The 13,034-nt window shown below is 31.8% G+C and overlaps 2 protein-coding genes across 4 annotated transcripts; one reads left to right on the forward strand and one right to left on the reverse strand.

Annotated features, from left to right (window-relative positions):
* Window positions 1-1,172: 1,172 nt before the first annotated feature.
* On the reverse strand, window positions 1,173-3,524 carry LOC125849776 (rust resistance kinase Lr10-like). 3 transcript variants are annotated; one of them, XM_049529755.1, is made up of 3 exons: window positions 2,780-3,524; window positions 2,552-2,632; window positions 1,173-2,445 (listed from the first exon to the last, which is right to left on the reverse strand). In XM_049529755.1, the coding sequence occupies exons 1-3, from the start codon at window positions 3,369-3,371 to the stop codon at window positions 1,355-1,357; spliced, it is 1,764 nt and encodes a 587-aa protein (XP_049385712.1). In that variant the 5' UTR covers window positions 3,372-3,524; the 3' UTR covers window positions 1,173-1,354. The 3 variants fall into 3 exon arrangements, with proteins under 3 accessions (XP_049385712.1, XP_049385710.1, XP_049385711.1); XM_049529753.1 differs by having other exon boundaries at window positions 1,173-2,472; window positions 2,780-3,522; XM_049529754.1 differs by lacking the exon at window positions 2,552-2,632 and having other exon boundaries at window positions 1,173-2,472; window positions 2,699-3,523.
* An 896-nt stretch (window positions 3,525-4,420) lies between these two features.
* LOC125849772 (rust resistance kinase Lr10-like) lies at window positions 4,421-6,997 on the forward strand. The gene is made up of 4 exons (XM_049529747.1): window positions 4,421-5,289; window positions 5,414-5,446; window positions 5,525-5,554; window positions 5,694-6,997. Exons 1-4 carry the CDS (start codon window positions 4,479-4,481, stop codon window positions 6,830-6,832), a joined length of 2,013 nt encoding a protein of 670 aa, XP_049385704.1. The 5' UTR covers window positions 4,421-4,478; the 3' UTR covers window positions 6,833-6,997.
* The last annotated feature ends 6,037 nt before the right edge of the window (window positions 6,998-13,034 follow it).

The raw sequence follows: 13,034 nt of genomic DNA on the forward strand, positions 1-13,034 counted from the left end.
ATCTTGACTTTTGTACCAATGAAGAATTATCTTCTTAACTACCAAATCTTCACATTAATTCATTTTTGAATCTTGTCAAATTTAACACCTTTATCCTCGAGAGATTGATTTGTACAGTGTATGCTTTAATACATCGCTAGAATTGAAACAAGTAGAGTTGTTTCCTACTTGTTTGATAAAATGTCTGAAAGGGATCATGGCCAAGTACTACATGTATTCCTAGAAATTAAGCAAGTTGGAAATGGGTGGGTTGTTTCCATATGGGATAAGTTTGAAGAACCTAAAGTTAGTTGGTCACACGAATAATTTTCAAGAAATTTTGATGGATATGACTAGCATATTTTGTTTGCATAGATATTGTGAAAACATCAACGGAGGCAGTGGTTTATGCATTAATTCTATTTGTTCAATTGCTACCATTCCAACATATAGCCATGTTTACACTGGTATAGGCTGCCTCTCCTTAGACGTAACAACATCGTCCAATAAAGAGATTATGTTAATTTTGCAGTGACTCTAAAAGGTCAGTGTACAATCTGGAAAGCTTCTCTGGTGCCAGCCTTGCTGCAATGTATTCTGGTGCTCTTGAACTTCTGTAGTCCATTATCTGAAGGCAAAGTTAGCTCGAATGTTGTTCATATAGTTTTTCTGTTGATGGAGAAACTTGCACTACACACCTTAAACTCGAGGTCTATGCTTTTGTTGGTCTATGCTTAACATTAAGGAAGTAGAGTGTTGTCTCCTTGCTATGGAATTGTATTATTTGATTGCTACAAAACCTGAAACTTGATGTCTCCCACATCAATTACAGTTTGATTCGGGCATATCCTTCTTGAAGAAATATTGTTAAGGCTACACACCCGTGGAGACAATTCAGGTATTTCTTTGGCATCTATGAATTGTATCTGATACTTTCAGCACATAAATTTAATGGTAATTCTGTAGATACTTGTACACCTTTTGCAAATTCTTTGTAGTAGTTGTTTTCTCTGAATGGGGTAAATTCTAAGGTAATTATATTATTAGTGTTGCATTAGTTATGGCAGAGATCATCTTTGTTGTGCGGCTAATCAAACATTGTATTATAACATACTAGGATTATTTTGCTGATGCGGCCAACTAAACGACCCCTTAGGATGTTGCATATGTAACAACTTTTGAGAGTCTTGAGTTTAGAATCATGACAGAATGACAATACATATTTTGGATGGAAAAGAGTTGCGAAAGTAGCAGCTAAACATAATGACTTAACACATATCTAATGAAAATACCAAAATTCAGACTTCCACTTGTACTGACTCTGACATTACAACTTAAGATGCAGGAGTTTATCCATAAGTTAGGCTTCCATTCATTATAGTTCTGATATTACCGTCAACTCTTGCGTAGAAGGGCCAACGTGAGTGGTGTTTCTTGTTGTAAAAGGAGGAGGAACAGTTAGATTGCTCCCATCTCCTTCTAGCATTTGAGTAACAACTTTGATGGATGGCCGATCTGTCGCATTCCATTGGATGCACCAAAGTCCTATAACAGCCAATTTCCTTACAAGTATAACATCATCATCTTCCTCAATCCTGATTTTCAACTCTTCTCCTTGATTCAGCCGCTGATGAATCCACTCGGGAAAGTTCATTTGGCTAGTATCCGCCTTTGCATCAAAATTCTTCCTCCCTCCAACCATTTCAAGTAGCATCATTCCAAAGCTATAGACATCAGATTTATGAGACGCTTTTCCGAAATTGCTTGACAATACTTCTGGTGCAATATAACCCATGGTTCCTCTAGCTTCAGTCATAGTGACAACACTTTTCTCTTTAGGGCATAACTTGGCAAGACCAAAATCAGAGATCTTTGGGTTCAAGTTATGGTCTAACAGAATATTTTGAGGCTTGATATCGAAATGAAGGATTTGTTGGTCACATCCTTGATGAAGATACTCTAGCCCTTTTGCTATTCCCATAGCAATATCATGAAGCTTCTTCCAAGTAAGGGTGATATTATCTTTGAAACTTGTCGGAAAAATGAGCTTGTCAAGTGACTGATTTGGCAAGTATTCAAACACTAGAGCTCTTCTAACTCCATCAGCACAAAAACCAACTAGGCGAACCACGTTGACATGATGGATTTTCCCCATTGCTGCAACTTCACTAATAAATTCTTCCCCATTTCCTTCAGAATCATTGAGAACTTTTACAGCAACATGAATTTCATTCGAAAGTGTTCCTTTATAAACGATCCCGTAAGCTCCCTCTCCCAATATTTCCTGAAGCAGATTTGTTATCTTCTTAATATCTGCATAAGTATATCTCGTCGGTCTGCGAGCTCTATAGTCTTCCAAAAAATTTTCAACTCTGGCTTGATTCTCTCTTTCAATTTTGCTTGAGCTATAACACTCATAAAGTGCCATCATAATAATTCCCAAAAGAATGAGACCTATAACTCCACCTGCAATCAGTGGTTTCTTTACTGTGCCTGCCAGAATTAACACAATTTTTTTGTTATGGAAAAGAGAAGTACATGATGATGGCATTAAAGAAAGGTTTGTCAATACCTTTTGTAGTAAATGGTCGATCGAAACACTGAGTAGTCAGTTGTTTAGTATAGTTCTTGAAGCCACAATCCTTTTCAAGACCTTNTGGAAAAGAGAAGTACATGATCATGGCATCAAACAAAGGTAAATTTTTTAATGAGTTAATACCTTTTGTTGTGAATGGTCGATCGAAACACTGAGTAGTCAGTTGTTTAGTATAGTTCTTGAAGCCACAATCCTTTTCAAGACCTTCACAGTATTTACAGATTGGATTAAGCCAACTGAGTCTTATATAACTGTTAATTGTATCGAAGGGAATTGACGGAATTTCATAAATCTTTTTGCAAGTTGTAGGGGGGAGTGAATTCAAAGAGTAGTGAACAGCAAATATTGCTTTGTCAGAGGCACAATCTGGATGTTGGTTCTGATAATCTGCAGGCATACCAGAACATTTGAAAATCGAAAAATCACCTAGTGTAAGATAAGGTTCATGAACAGTGAAGGAGAAAGGAGATGCTGATAAATTAAGGTGCAATAGCTTAAAAATGAGACAGCGTTCAGGATCATAAAGGAGAATCTGTTGAGACATATAATCAATTTCTCCAACAGATAGTATAAGTGAATTGGGAAGTGCGAGTATGGTTTGGTTTTTATGGTCACAAGATAACTCGAAGCCTGGATAACCACAATATTCTGGCTGGTGACGAAGCCTGAAGGGAAAATGAATGCTAGGGCCATCACTTCCACACCTGGACTCACTGCAATCATATGCTCCATCACCAACCATAGCCAACAATACCATGGTGATGAAAAGCAAGTGCAAGAGGAAAAAGATGGTCATCTCGACTGACACGGCTTGTAAACTCCCTATGACACGATCTGCTCTGATACCAAGTTTATCACACTCCAAACCTGGGGAGGCAGCAGCTAATTTGTTTTTATCAATATATGATCTAAAGATGTGTTACTCTCTGTATGGATTTTTCTTTCATTTAATGGTTTGATTTTTCCACACTCTTTTACCAAGAAAAGTCTTGTGCCTCCAAGATTGACTATGAGAGACATATTGACCTCCCTTACTTCATGATGACTTGAGACCTTTCTTTTAGGCATAATACATAAATATGATCTTCAACTTGGCCTTAACTAGCATTCATACCTTCCAATTTTGGATGTTAATAGACACTTAAATTTGTATAAAATTAAATAAGTAATCACATGCATTCTACGTGGCATAATACATGTAGGATGTCACATAGGATGCAAATTGTCACGTAAAACACCAAGTAGTATGTGTGGGGTTACTTGTTCAACTCTATTACAAGCTTAAGTGTTTACTTGTGCACACCAAAGTTGGAGGGCATAGATGTCAGATGAACCCAAATTAAAGAACATGTTTATGTATTATATATGCCTTTCTTTTAAGGGCATCTCCAACCCAAACACCAAATTTGGTGTCAACACTATTTTTTGTGTAATCAACTCCAACACTACATCAAATTTTACACCAAAAAGGAATATATTTCTCTCTCTTCGTTATTATTATATTATTTCTTATTTCATTTATATTTTCTTATTTCATAAAACAAATTCTTTCTAAAACATTCACCATATATAATTCATATTATTTCCTTGTTAACTCCCTATGATATGACGTGCTCTGATATTAAGTTCGGCAGCAGCTAATTTGTTTTTATCAATATATGATCTAAAGATGTGTTACTCTCTGTATGGATTTTTCTTTCATTTAATGGTTTGATTTTTCCACACTCTTTTATCAAGAAAAGTCTTGTGCCTCCAAGATTGACTATGAGAGATATGTTGACTTCCCTTACATGGTTGACTTACTAGACTTCATGAAGACTTGCCATTGTTCTTTTAGAATTGGTTGCTAGATCTTCTTGACTGCTACCTTGCAGAGAAGAGGGAAATACCCCATAAAAATATAATGTCTGGAGGAACAATGATTCTTCTTACAATCCTCATCTTCATACAGCTCTCAGAAACCCCATTTGCAAAACAGACAGAGCAGTGTGTCCCTTCTAGTTGTGGGCATATTCGTAACATCAGTTATCCCTTTAGATTGAAAAGTGATCCAAAGCACTGCGGCGATGAAAATTATGAATTGAGCTGTGAAGGAAATCGCGCAATATTCACAATATTTCCACATAATTGGTATGGATCACTGAACTACTATGTTCAAGCCATCAATTACGCTAACTCCACTATCCGTCTTGTAGATCCTGGTATAAGAGACCAAGTTATTTGCTCTCTTCCTCAGAATTCAATTACGTTTTACACTATCCCTCTTGGTTTTGATCTTATTATTAGGCCTAATTTTGTTCATTTAACAGTACCAATCACTCTCTTCAGCTGTCCATTTGCCTTAAATTCTCCAGATTTTGTGGAAATCACTAATTGTCTCAACAGGAGTTATGCTTCCAATGTGTCTTCTGATTTATTTAAGGGACACACATATGCAACCATGGCTGAATTATCACCATCCGATTTGAAAGTCGGGTGTAGTGTAGACCTCATGTCAATGACTTCATGGCGTATTCAGGATGCAAATGCCAACATTTCTATTTTAAGTTTGCATAATGCTTTGGCATATGGATTTGAGCTTTCTTGGTTTAGAAAAGTTTATTGCGAGTGCTCCTCCTATCCATATAGTTGTGAAGGTGAAAATTCAACTGATGTTCATTATGTTGATCGCAGCTGCAAAGCTTACAATTTTAGATTCTTCAAAACGTCGTGTGGTAAGCACATTCCCAATGTCCTGCTTAGAATATAAGACACTTTTAGCAATATTTTCTGTGTAAGTCTTAACTGTTTTTTTCTTTTTTCGGTTCTGTATTTTCTCTTTGGATGACCACAATCAAGTTGATCAAAAACATGTTCTCCGCATTCTTGCAAGTAAGCAATTCTGGTTTCATATAATGGTATTGTTGCAAGTTAAATTAACTAAATTATTGATTATTGGTGATTTTGCAGAAATCATCCCTTGGATACTTCCCATAGCTGGTAAGTCACATCTTTCGTCTTTCAAATTTATTACTAGAAATCATTCTAATGTCGAAATGATGGTGCAGATGTTGGTGGTTGAATTTTTAATTTAACCATTCACAAACTTTTCTTGCTTATTTGTGATGGTTGTACACAGGGTTTAGCATCGTGGCAAGAATCATTCTATTTCCATTCATAGTTGTATTTCTAATGATTGAGTTACGAAGAAGACATTTGTCTATTTATGATGCAATTGAAAGTTTCCTGCATGGTGAGAACAATTTCGCGCCCATTAGATATTCCAACTCCAACATAAGAAAGATGACTAGGAACTTTAAAGAGAAACTAGGCCAAGGAGGTTATGGTTCAGTATATAAAGGTAAGCTTCAAAGTGGTCCTAATGTAGCAGTGAAGATATTGAGTAAGCCCAAAGCTGATGGGCAAGACTTCATCAACGAGGTTGCCACAATCGGGAGGATTCATCATGTTAACATAGTACAACTTATTGGCTATTGTGCTGAGAGATGTAAGCGTGCTCTCGTGTATGACTTCATGCCTAACGGATCCCTTGAAAAGTACATCACACCTCGAGAAGGAGGAGCTGAACTATTAAGTTGGGAAAGAAAGTTTGAAATTGCTCTTGGAGTTGCTCGAGGTATTGAATATTTGCATCGAGGTTGTGACATCCAAATTCTACATTTTGACATCAAGCCACACAACATACTTTTGGATGAGAATTTCATTCCAAAACTATCTGATTTTGGTCTTGCCAAATCATACCCGACGGATAAGAGCATTGTTACTCTAACAGCAGCCAGGGGAACAATTGGTTATGTAGCTCCAGAGTTGATCAACAGAAGCATTGGTCCAATATCTTATAAGGCAGATGTCTATAGCTTTGGAATGTTACTCATTGATATCGTAGACTTGAAAACAAACTCGGCAGCCAGAGAGGATATGTCAAGCCAGTACTTCCCACATTGGATTTATGATCAGCTCAACAAGGGAAAGGAGATTGAAGTACTAGATGAGACACATGATGACGTAAAGAAGCTAACTTTAGTTGCTTTGTGGTGCATACAAATGAATCCACTCGATCGTCCCTCAATGACTAAAGTAGTGGAAATGCTTGAAGGCGAATTACAAGCATTGCAAACGCCTCCCAGGCCTTCTGAATCGCGGGAACCATGCTCATTGAACTTCAATCTAACTAGTTCTTCAATAAGCTCAACTGAGTCTGTGAAGTTGCTTGAGAGTTGTTCTGATTCTGCAAAAATAGATGTAATTGTTGGTTGAAGATTTTGCTTGTTTAATTCCAAAAGCGAGATCTGGGGAGGGTAGAGTGTACACAGACCTTCCTATTATCTCGAACTTTATTTAGAGTTACCAATCAATGTTAACTAAACATTGTTACATGCAACTATTTTATTCATGATCTAATTATATAAATATTTTGTATATCATTAATGTATAAACCTTAAACTTTTTTGAATTTAAAACAATCTACAAGAAACAATGGAAACGAAACAGTGCACACTAATATCTCCGATAGTCATTCTATTTCTATCTTTAACCAAACCTTTCGCATGGGCTCGACGCGCACTTGTATGGTTTGTAGAGGCTTACTTATCTTATAGTTTAATTTAGGGGCTTTAGCCGTCTTTGGTTTCATTGCTTCTTGTTTTTTCTGGTTCAATAATACACTTATCCTAGTGAATTTTAAGGACATACTGGACCAGAAGCTTCTCAAGCTCAAGCATATACTTTTATAGTTAGAGACCAACGTCTTGAGGCTAACGTGGGGTCCGCTCAAGGACCTACTGGTTTAGATAAATATCTAATGTGTTCCCCGATCGGTGAAGTCATTTCTATCGGAGAAACGTGCATTTTTAGGATATGTGTGTTCCATGGTTAGAGCCTCTAAGGAGTCCAAATAGGTTAGACTTGAGTAGATTGAAAAAAGACATACAACCTTGGCAGGAACGACGTTTTGCGTAGATTGAAAAAAAAAAATTATGCGTAAATGACGATTGTTCCAAATTGAGGGATTTAATTTTAAAGAGTCACAATTTAGTTGATTGCAAAATAACTATACGAAAATACAATATTTTATTTTATGTAGATGTAATAGCAATTTTATTCCCTATATTATGCCTAATTTCAGTTTTAGTCCATGTGTTATTTGACTATGCACATTAAACCTTCAATTATTTGAAGTGTGCGATTTTGGTCCTTGAAGTTAACAAAAGTTAACTATTTAACAGAATAAATTTTATTTTAAAATATGTAAAATAAAATAAATTGAAGGGTTGATGATTATAAATGCTTGAAGAATTATGTGTATAAAAATATTTAAATTTAATTAAAATTAAAATGTTAAATTTTTTAAAGACTGAAAGTTTTTAGGACACCATTGATAGCCTTAAAGAGCATGTCCACCTACTAAACCCTTTCAAATGTAATCGTATTTGACCTTGATTAGTAACCATTGAAAAAGATAGGAGGACGAGTTGCTAATGAATCAAAAACAGAACAAACAGAGAAGCAAATGAGATCAATTTATATATTTAAAATAATCATTCTAATTGTAAATTTTTTAAAAATATATAAAAATATAATTTTAATTTATATTATATATATAACTTCATGTATTTAGAATCACCAACAATTTATATTTTATATTTTTTCAACTAATCATTTTGTTAAATAGTAAATTTTTTGTTAACTTCAAGGACCAAAATCGCACACTTCAAATAACTAATAATTAAATGTGCATAGTCAAATAACACAGAGACTAAAATCCATTATTTCCCCTTTATAAAAAAGAAACTGCAAATCAAGCCAAAAACGAAAATGTCCAAATTATCTAAATATAGACATAGAAAATCAACAAAGAGACCGTCCACAAAATCTATGAATAATATTCTGCAAGAGAATAATAATTCAAATGTAGTCAATTTATATATCCTATAAGAAGAGTAATCCATATTTGAATTATTCAACTTACAATTTCAAATATATTTCCACCTTTATATTTGGATGATAAATATTTTTACATTTTCAATTACTTGATTTTTCAAATTTATAATCAAAACGAGTCATATTTTTTAGCTCTTACTCAAATTGATTCATACGGTATATAACTTAAAAGTTAGATTGCTTTCATATTAATCTACTTTAATTAATGTATCCGTCTCTTGAATGATTCATACTTGATTTGTTATTGTGCTTATTATAGCTCAAATCGTGGTTAGAGTATTAATTTTGTAAGATATAAGTGATAAAAATAAAATTAAAAAGATAATTTATCACAGTTAAAAAGGTTTGAGGAAAAGAGATTAAATTTCAAATTTGGACATAATTTGAAGAAAAGTAGTAATTGAAAATCGTAGCGTGGCTAGTGATGTGTTATACACTTTTATAAATTATTATACAAGATGAATACATTTTTATACAAAATAGATACATTGATTATATAATCAAATAAATATAAATACTACTGCAAGCTTTAATTATTTTTGACTGTATGAGTGTAAACTAAAAATATGACTATATGAATGCAAAGTGATATGTTGGACTAAATATTTTTTTAAATAAAAGTCATTTTTTTTTAAAAAATATTTATTATCATGAATCAAGACTGTATTGGGTGGTTGATAATGACCTTATTAAAGCAGAATATATGCATTTAATTGGTCAATAAATTGTTTATGTCAAATATTTTGTTGAGAGTTTGATTGGTCAACACATTGCTCTTTCTATATAATAATAATAATAATAATAATAATAATAATATATATATATATATATATATATATATATATTCTCTTTCTAAGCAATTTTGAATAATAAAAAATATCCTTTTTTTTTGGTAAAGAAAAATATCCTAAAATTATCTTGAAACAAAGGGAGGTATTATATGGTTATATTATATGCACTATGACCTTTCATTTAGGTCCTTTCTTTTCTTTTAAAATTGTGGGCACGGGGAGGGAAGATGAAAAAAGAAGATTACAAGATGAAGAATTGACCATTCACTAATAAAGTAAAAATTTAAATCGTTTATTTTTATTAAGATTAAAATTATCTAAATTTGAATGCTTTTCAGAATATTAAAATACTATATATATATATGAATCTAAATACGGTATAATTAAGATCGTTTATTTTTTAATGATGTGAATGATGATGAATATGTACAATTAAGAGTTGTGGAAGGAATCAACTATAGTAGTATAAGGGTTGTGGAAGAAATCAAGTGTTTAAAATATTGTTCTTCATATTAAATACACCCTCTAAATATTCTTTGAAATATATAAAAACTCTCTATTTCTAATATATAATTCAATAATAAGATTTGTGAATCTCTAAATTGAATACAAAAATAAGGACCCCTTTTAGATGGAATCTTTCCTCCTGAGAAGAGTATCGAAAATATTTTTTCTAATTTTCTTTAAAATAGAAATAAAATTTGCGTATATATTATTTTTTTCAAATTTTTATTTGAGAAATTATACTGAATATATCATCGTTATTGATTTCTCGACTGAATCATCAATCTCATGAATAGACATTTTTTAATGTGTATGGATTTCAAAACTAAGGATTAAAATTTCAAAGGTCATTAATTGTTTGGAGCAGTTACATTAAAGACTTAAATCAACTTGGAAAAATTCAAAGTAGAAAGAAGAACATGACATAACCATAGCCAAGGTCAAGTTTGAAGGCCATATAAACTTTTTCCCTCCATTCATTTATACTTGTTCATTATATTAAAAATAAGTGTATAATAATATTTATCCTGTTTGAAAAATTTAGAGATAATTAATGCTTCCGCTTGTTATTTTACATTGGTTATTAAATACTATTCAATATCTAATACATTTCCCAAAACATTTAATTTAATACTCCATCCGTTCATCTTTACTTATCCACTATACTACTAATTTGAGATGTCCAACAATATTTGTCTGATTTACTTCCTCCGTTCACTTTTACTTGTCACATTTTGACTTGGCACACCCATTAACAAAATAAAGATTAATATAGGTATTTTACCAAACTATTCCTATTAAATGATGTTTAGTATTAAGTCTTGAAAAATGATTTGAAGAAAGAGTATTTAATGTTGAGGGTAAACATGGAAAATATAATTGTCTTTTCTTGATTTGTCAAAAGTGACAAGTAAAAAATGAAAATCTATTTTAGGAAAAAGTGACAAGTAAAAGTGAACGGATGGAGTATCATGTTATGTCTATTTTACTCTTGCTATTAAATGTTATTCATTTTCCAATGTTTAGATGATTTATATTTAATAAGGGTGATTTGGTAAATTATCTCTATCATTTACTACTTCTGAATCAATGTGTCAAGTCAATAGTGGACAAAGGGAGTACATTCAAAGGGTAATATTGTCCCTATTATTAATTGTTTTTAAAGTGTGTGTCAAGTCAATAGTAGACAACTATTATTGAACAGAGAGACTACTATAATTAAATTTTAAAATATATACCAATAATAGTGTGTAGATGGTAATTAAGTACTAAGTACTCATTCATCTTTGATCAAAATTTAAAGTTTGAATGAAATTGTCTTTATTAGGAAGCACTTTTATTCATAATATGAAATTCCGTGATGCAAATTTAAATTTAATCAGGACTCCTAACATAAGTTTTGAACACCAAGTCAAAAACCAATTAAAAAAATACTCCCTTAGTCCCTATTTACTTCTCAAATTTTGACTTGACACACGTATTCATAAAACAATAATTGATATAGTAAGTTTACCATTTTACCCATATTAATTGATAGAGTCTCAAACATGTTTACTCAAAGACATTTAATAAATTGAGGATATAATAAGAAAAAGATATTATCATTCTTTGATTTATCAAAAATAACAAATAAAAAGAGAAATCGAATTAGAAAATATATAACAAGTAAAAAGGGACAAAAGAGTAAAATATAATATGAAAAAGAGACTACAAGTCTCTTAAATTATTTGACTTAACTAGTCAAGTCATCCTTTCTCCAACTACAATTAAAGCAATGTTTGGACTTTGGTAAATGAAAGAAACATCGCAAACATGACAATATGGTCTTTATTATTAATCTTTCGAAAAAAAATTCTTTCGAAATTATAATTATTTCAATAATATATTTTGTCATCACATGATACGTTTAATATTTAGTCAAATATATAACACTTTAACTATCATAATTTATGTCGATATTACTTCACTTTACTATAGACCTTGATTATGATAGTTAAAGTTTTTATATATTTGACTAAATATTAAATGTATCGTGTGATGACAAAATATATATTTATCGGTTTTGAATTTTGTTTTTACTTTATAATTTATATAAAATATTAATTATAAATATCATATTTATTATTATCGCTAAATAATTACCACAAAATCCTTTTAAAAAGCCCCTATATATGAAACATGGAGATTGTATGTGGATTATAGGGACCTAAGCAAGTAAACTTTAAGAACAAGTCAATATTATATGTCTATCTAAACTTTGAACTAACCAAAAAACTATATACCTCTAGTAGATAGATTACTTATACAAAAGTTTTAAAGCTTAATAATAATAATATATTTAGTTGTAATCTCACAAAGTGAAGTTTAAGAAAAGTAGATGTACGCATATCTTAATTTAATCTCAGAAATAAAGTAGAGGTCCTATCTCTGATAGATCCTCCGCTCAAGACAAAAGTAGTAAAACTCATTGAGCTAAAAACTCTAGTCAAAGTAGAGCAGGCGTAAACAAAAGCGTTAAAACTCAACAACAACAATAATGCAATGTAGTTCCACAAAATGTGATATGAAAAAAGTAAATGGGGACGTAAACCTATATCTATCTCAAAGGTACATGGAATAAGAGATTGTTTTCGATAGACTCTCAACCCACGACAAAAAGTGTTAAAACTCATTGAGTTAAAAGCTCTAGTCAAGATAAAGGAGACGACAACAACAACATACAGTGTAGTTCCACGAAGTGTGATCTGAATAAAGCAAAGAGGACTAAAAAACAACAACAACAACAACAACAACATACAATGTAGTTCCACGAAGTGTGATCTGAATAAAGCAAAGAGGACTAAAAAAAAAACAACAACAACAACATACAATGTAGTTCCACGAAGTGTGATCTGAATAAAGCAAAGAGGACTAAAAAAAAACAACAACATACAGTGTAGTTTCACGAAGTGTGATCTGAAAAAAGCAAAGAGGACTCAAAAACAACAACATACAATATATAGTGTAGTTCCACAAAATATAATTTGAAAAAAATAAAGAAAACACAAACCTTATCTCCCAAAAATAAAATAAAAAAATTATTTTTAATAAATTCTCAACTCACGATAAAACATGTTAAAACTCATTGAGTTAAAAACTCTAGTCAATGTCAGTGAGCTAAAACAATCTTGCCAATCCAAAGATTTTTTTAAAAAAAGTCAAAAAAGTGTAAAATTCCCAATTAG

The sequence above is a fragment of the Solanum stenotomum genome, unplaced genomic scaffold, assembly GCF_019186545.1.
Source record: "Solanum stenotomum isolate F172 unplaced genomic scaffold, ASM1918654v1 scaffold10327, whole genome shotgun sequence".
Classification (NCBI taxonomy): domain Eukaryota; kingdom Viridiplantae; phylum Streptophyta; class Magnoliopsida; order Solanales; family Solanaceae; genus Solanum; species Solanum stenotomum.

Bases quoted from the DNA above. Each gene is read 5' to 3' on its own strand.
- LOC125849776 (XM_049529754.1), bottom strand. From the start codon at position 3,371: ATGACCATCTTTTTCCTCTTGCACTTGCTTTTCATCACCATGGTATTG. The intron at 2,473-2,698 runs GTATTAACTCAT...TAATTCTGGCAG, and splicing joins TCGACCATTCACAACAAAAG to GCACAGTAAAGAAACCACTG.
- LOC125849772 (XM_049529747.1), top strand. From the start codon at position 4,479: ATGTCTGGAGGAACAATGATTCTTCTTACAATCCTCATCTTCATACAG. The intron at 5,290-5,413 runs GTAAGCACATTC...ACCACAATCAAG, and splicing joins ATTCTTCAAAACGTCGTGTG to TTGATCAAAAACATGTTCTC. The intron at 5,555-5,693 runs GTAAGTCACATC...GGTTGTACACAG, and splicing joins TTGGATACTTCCCATAGCTG to GGTTTAGCATCGTGGCAAGA.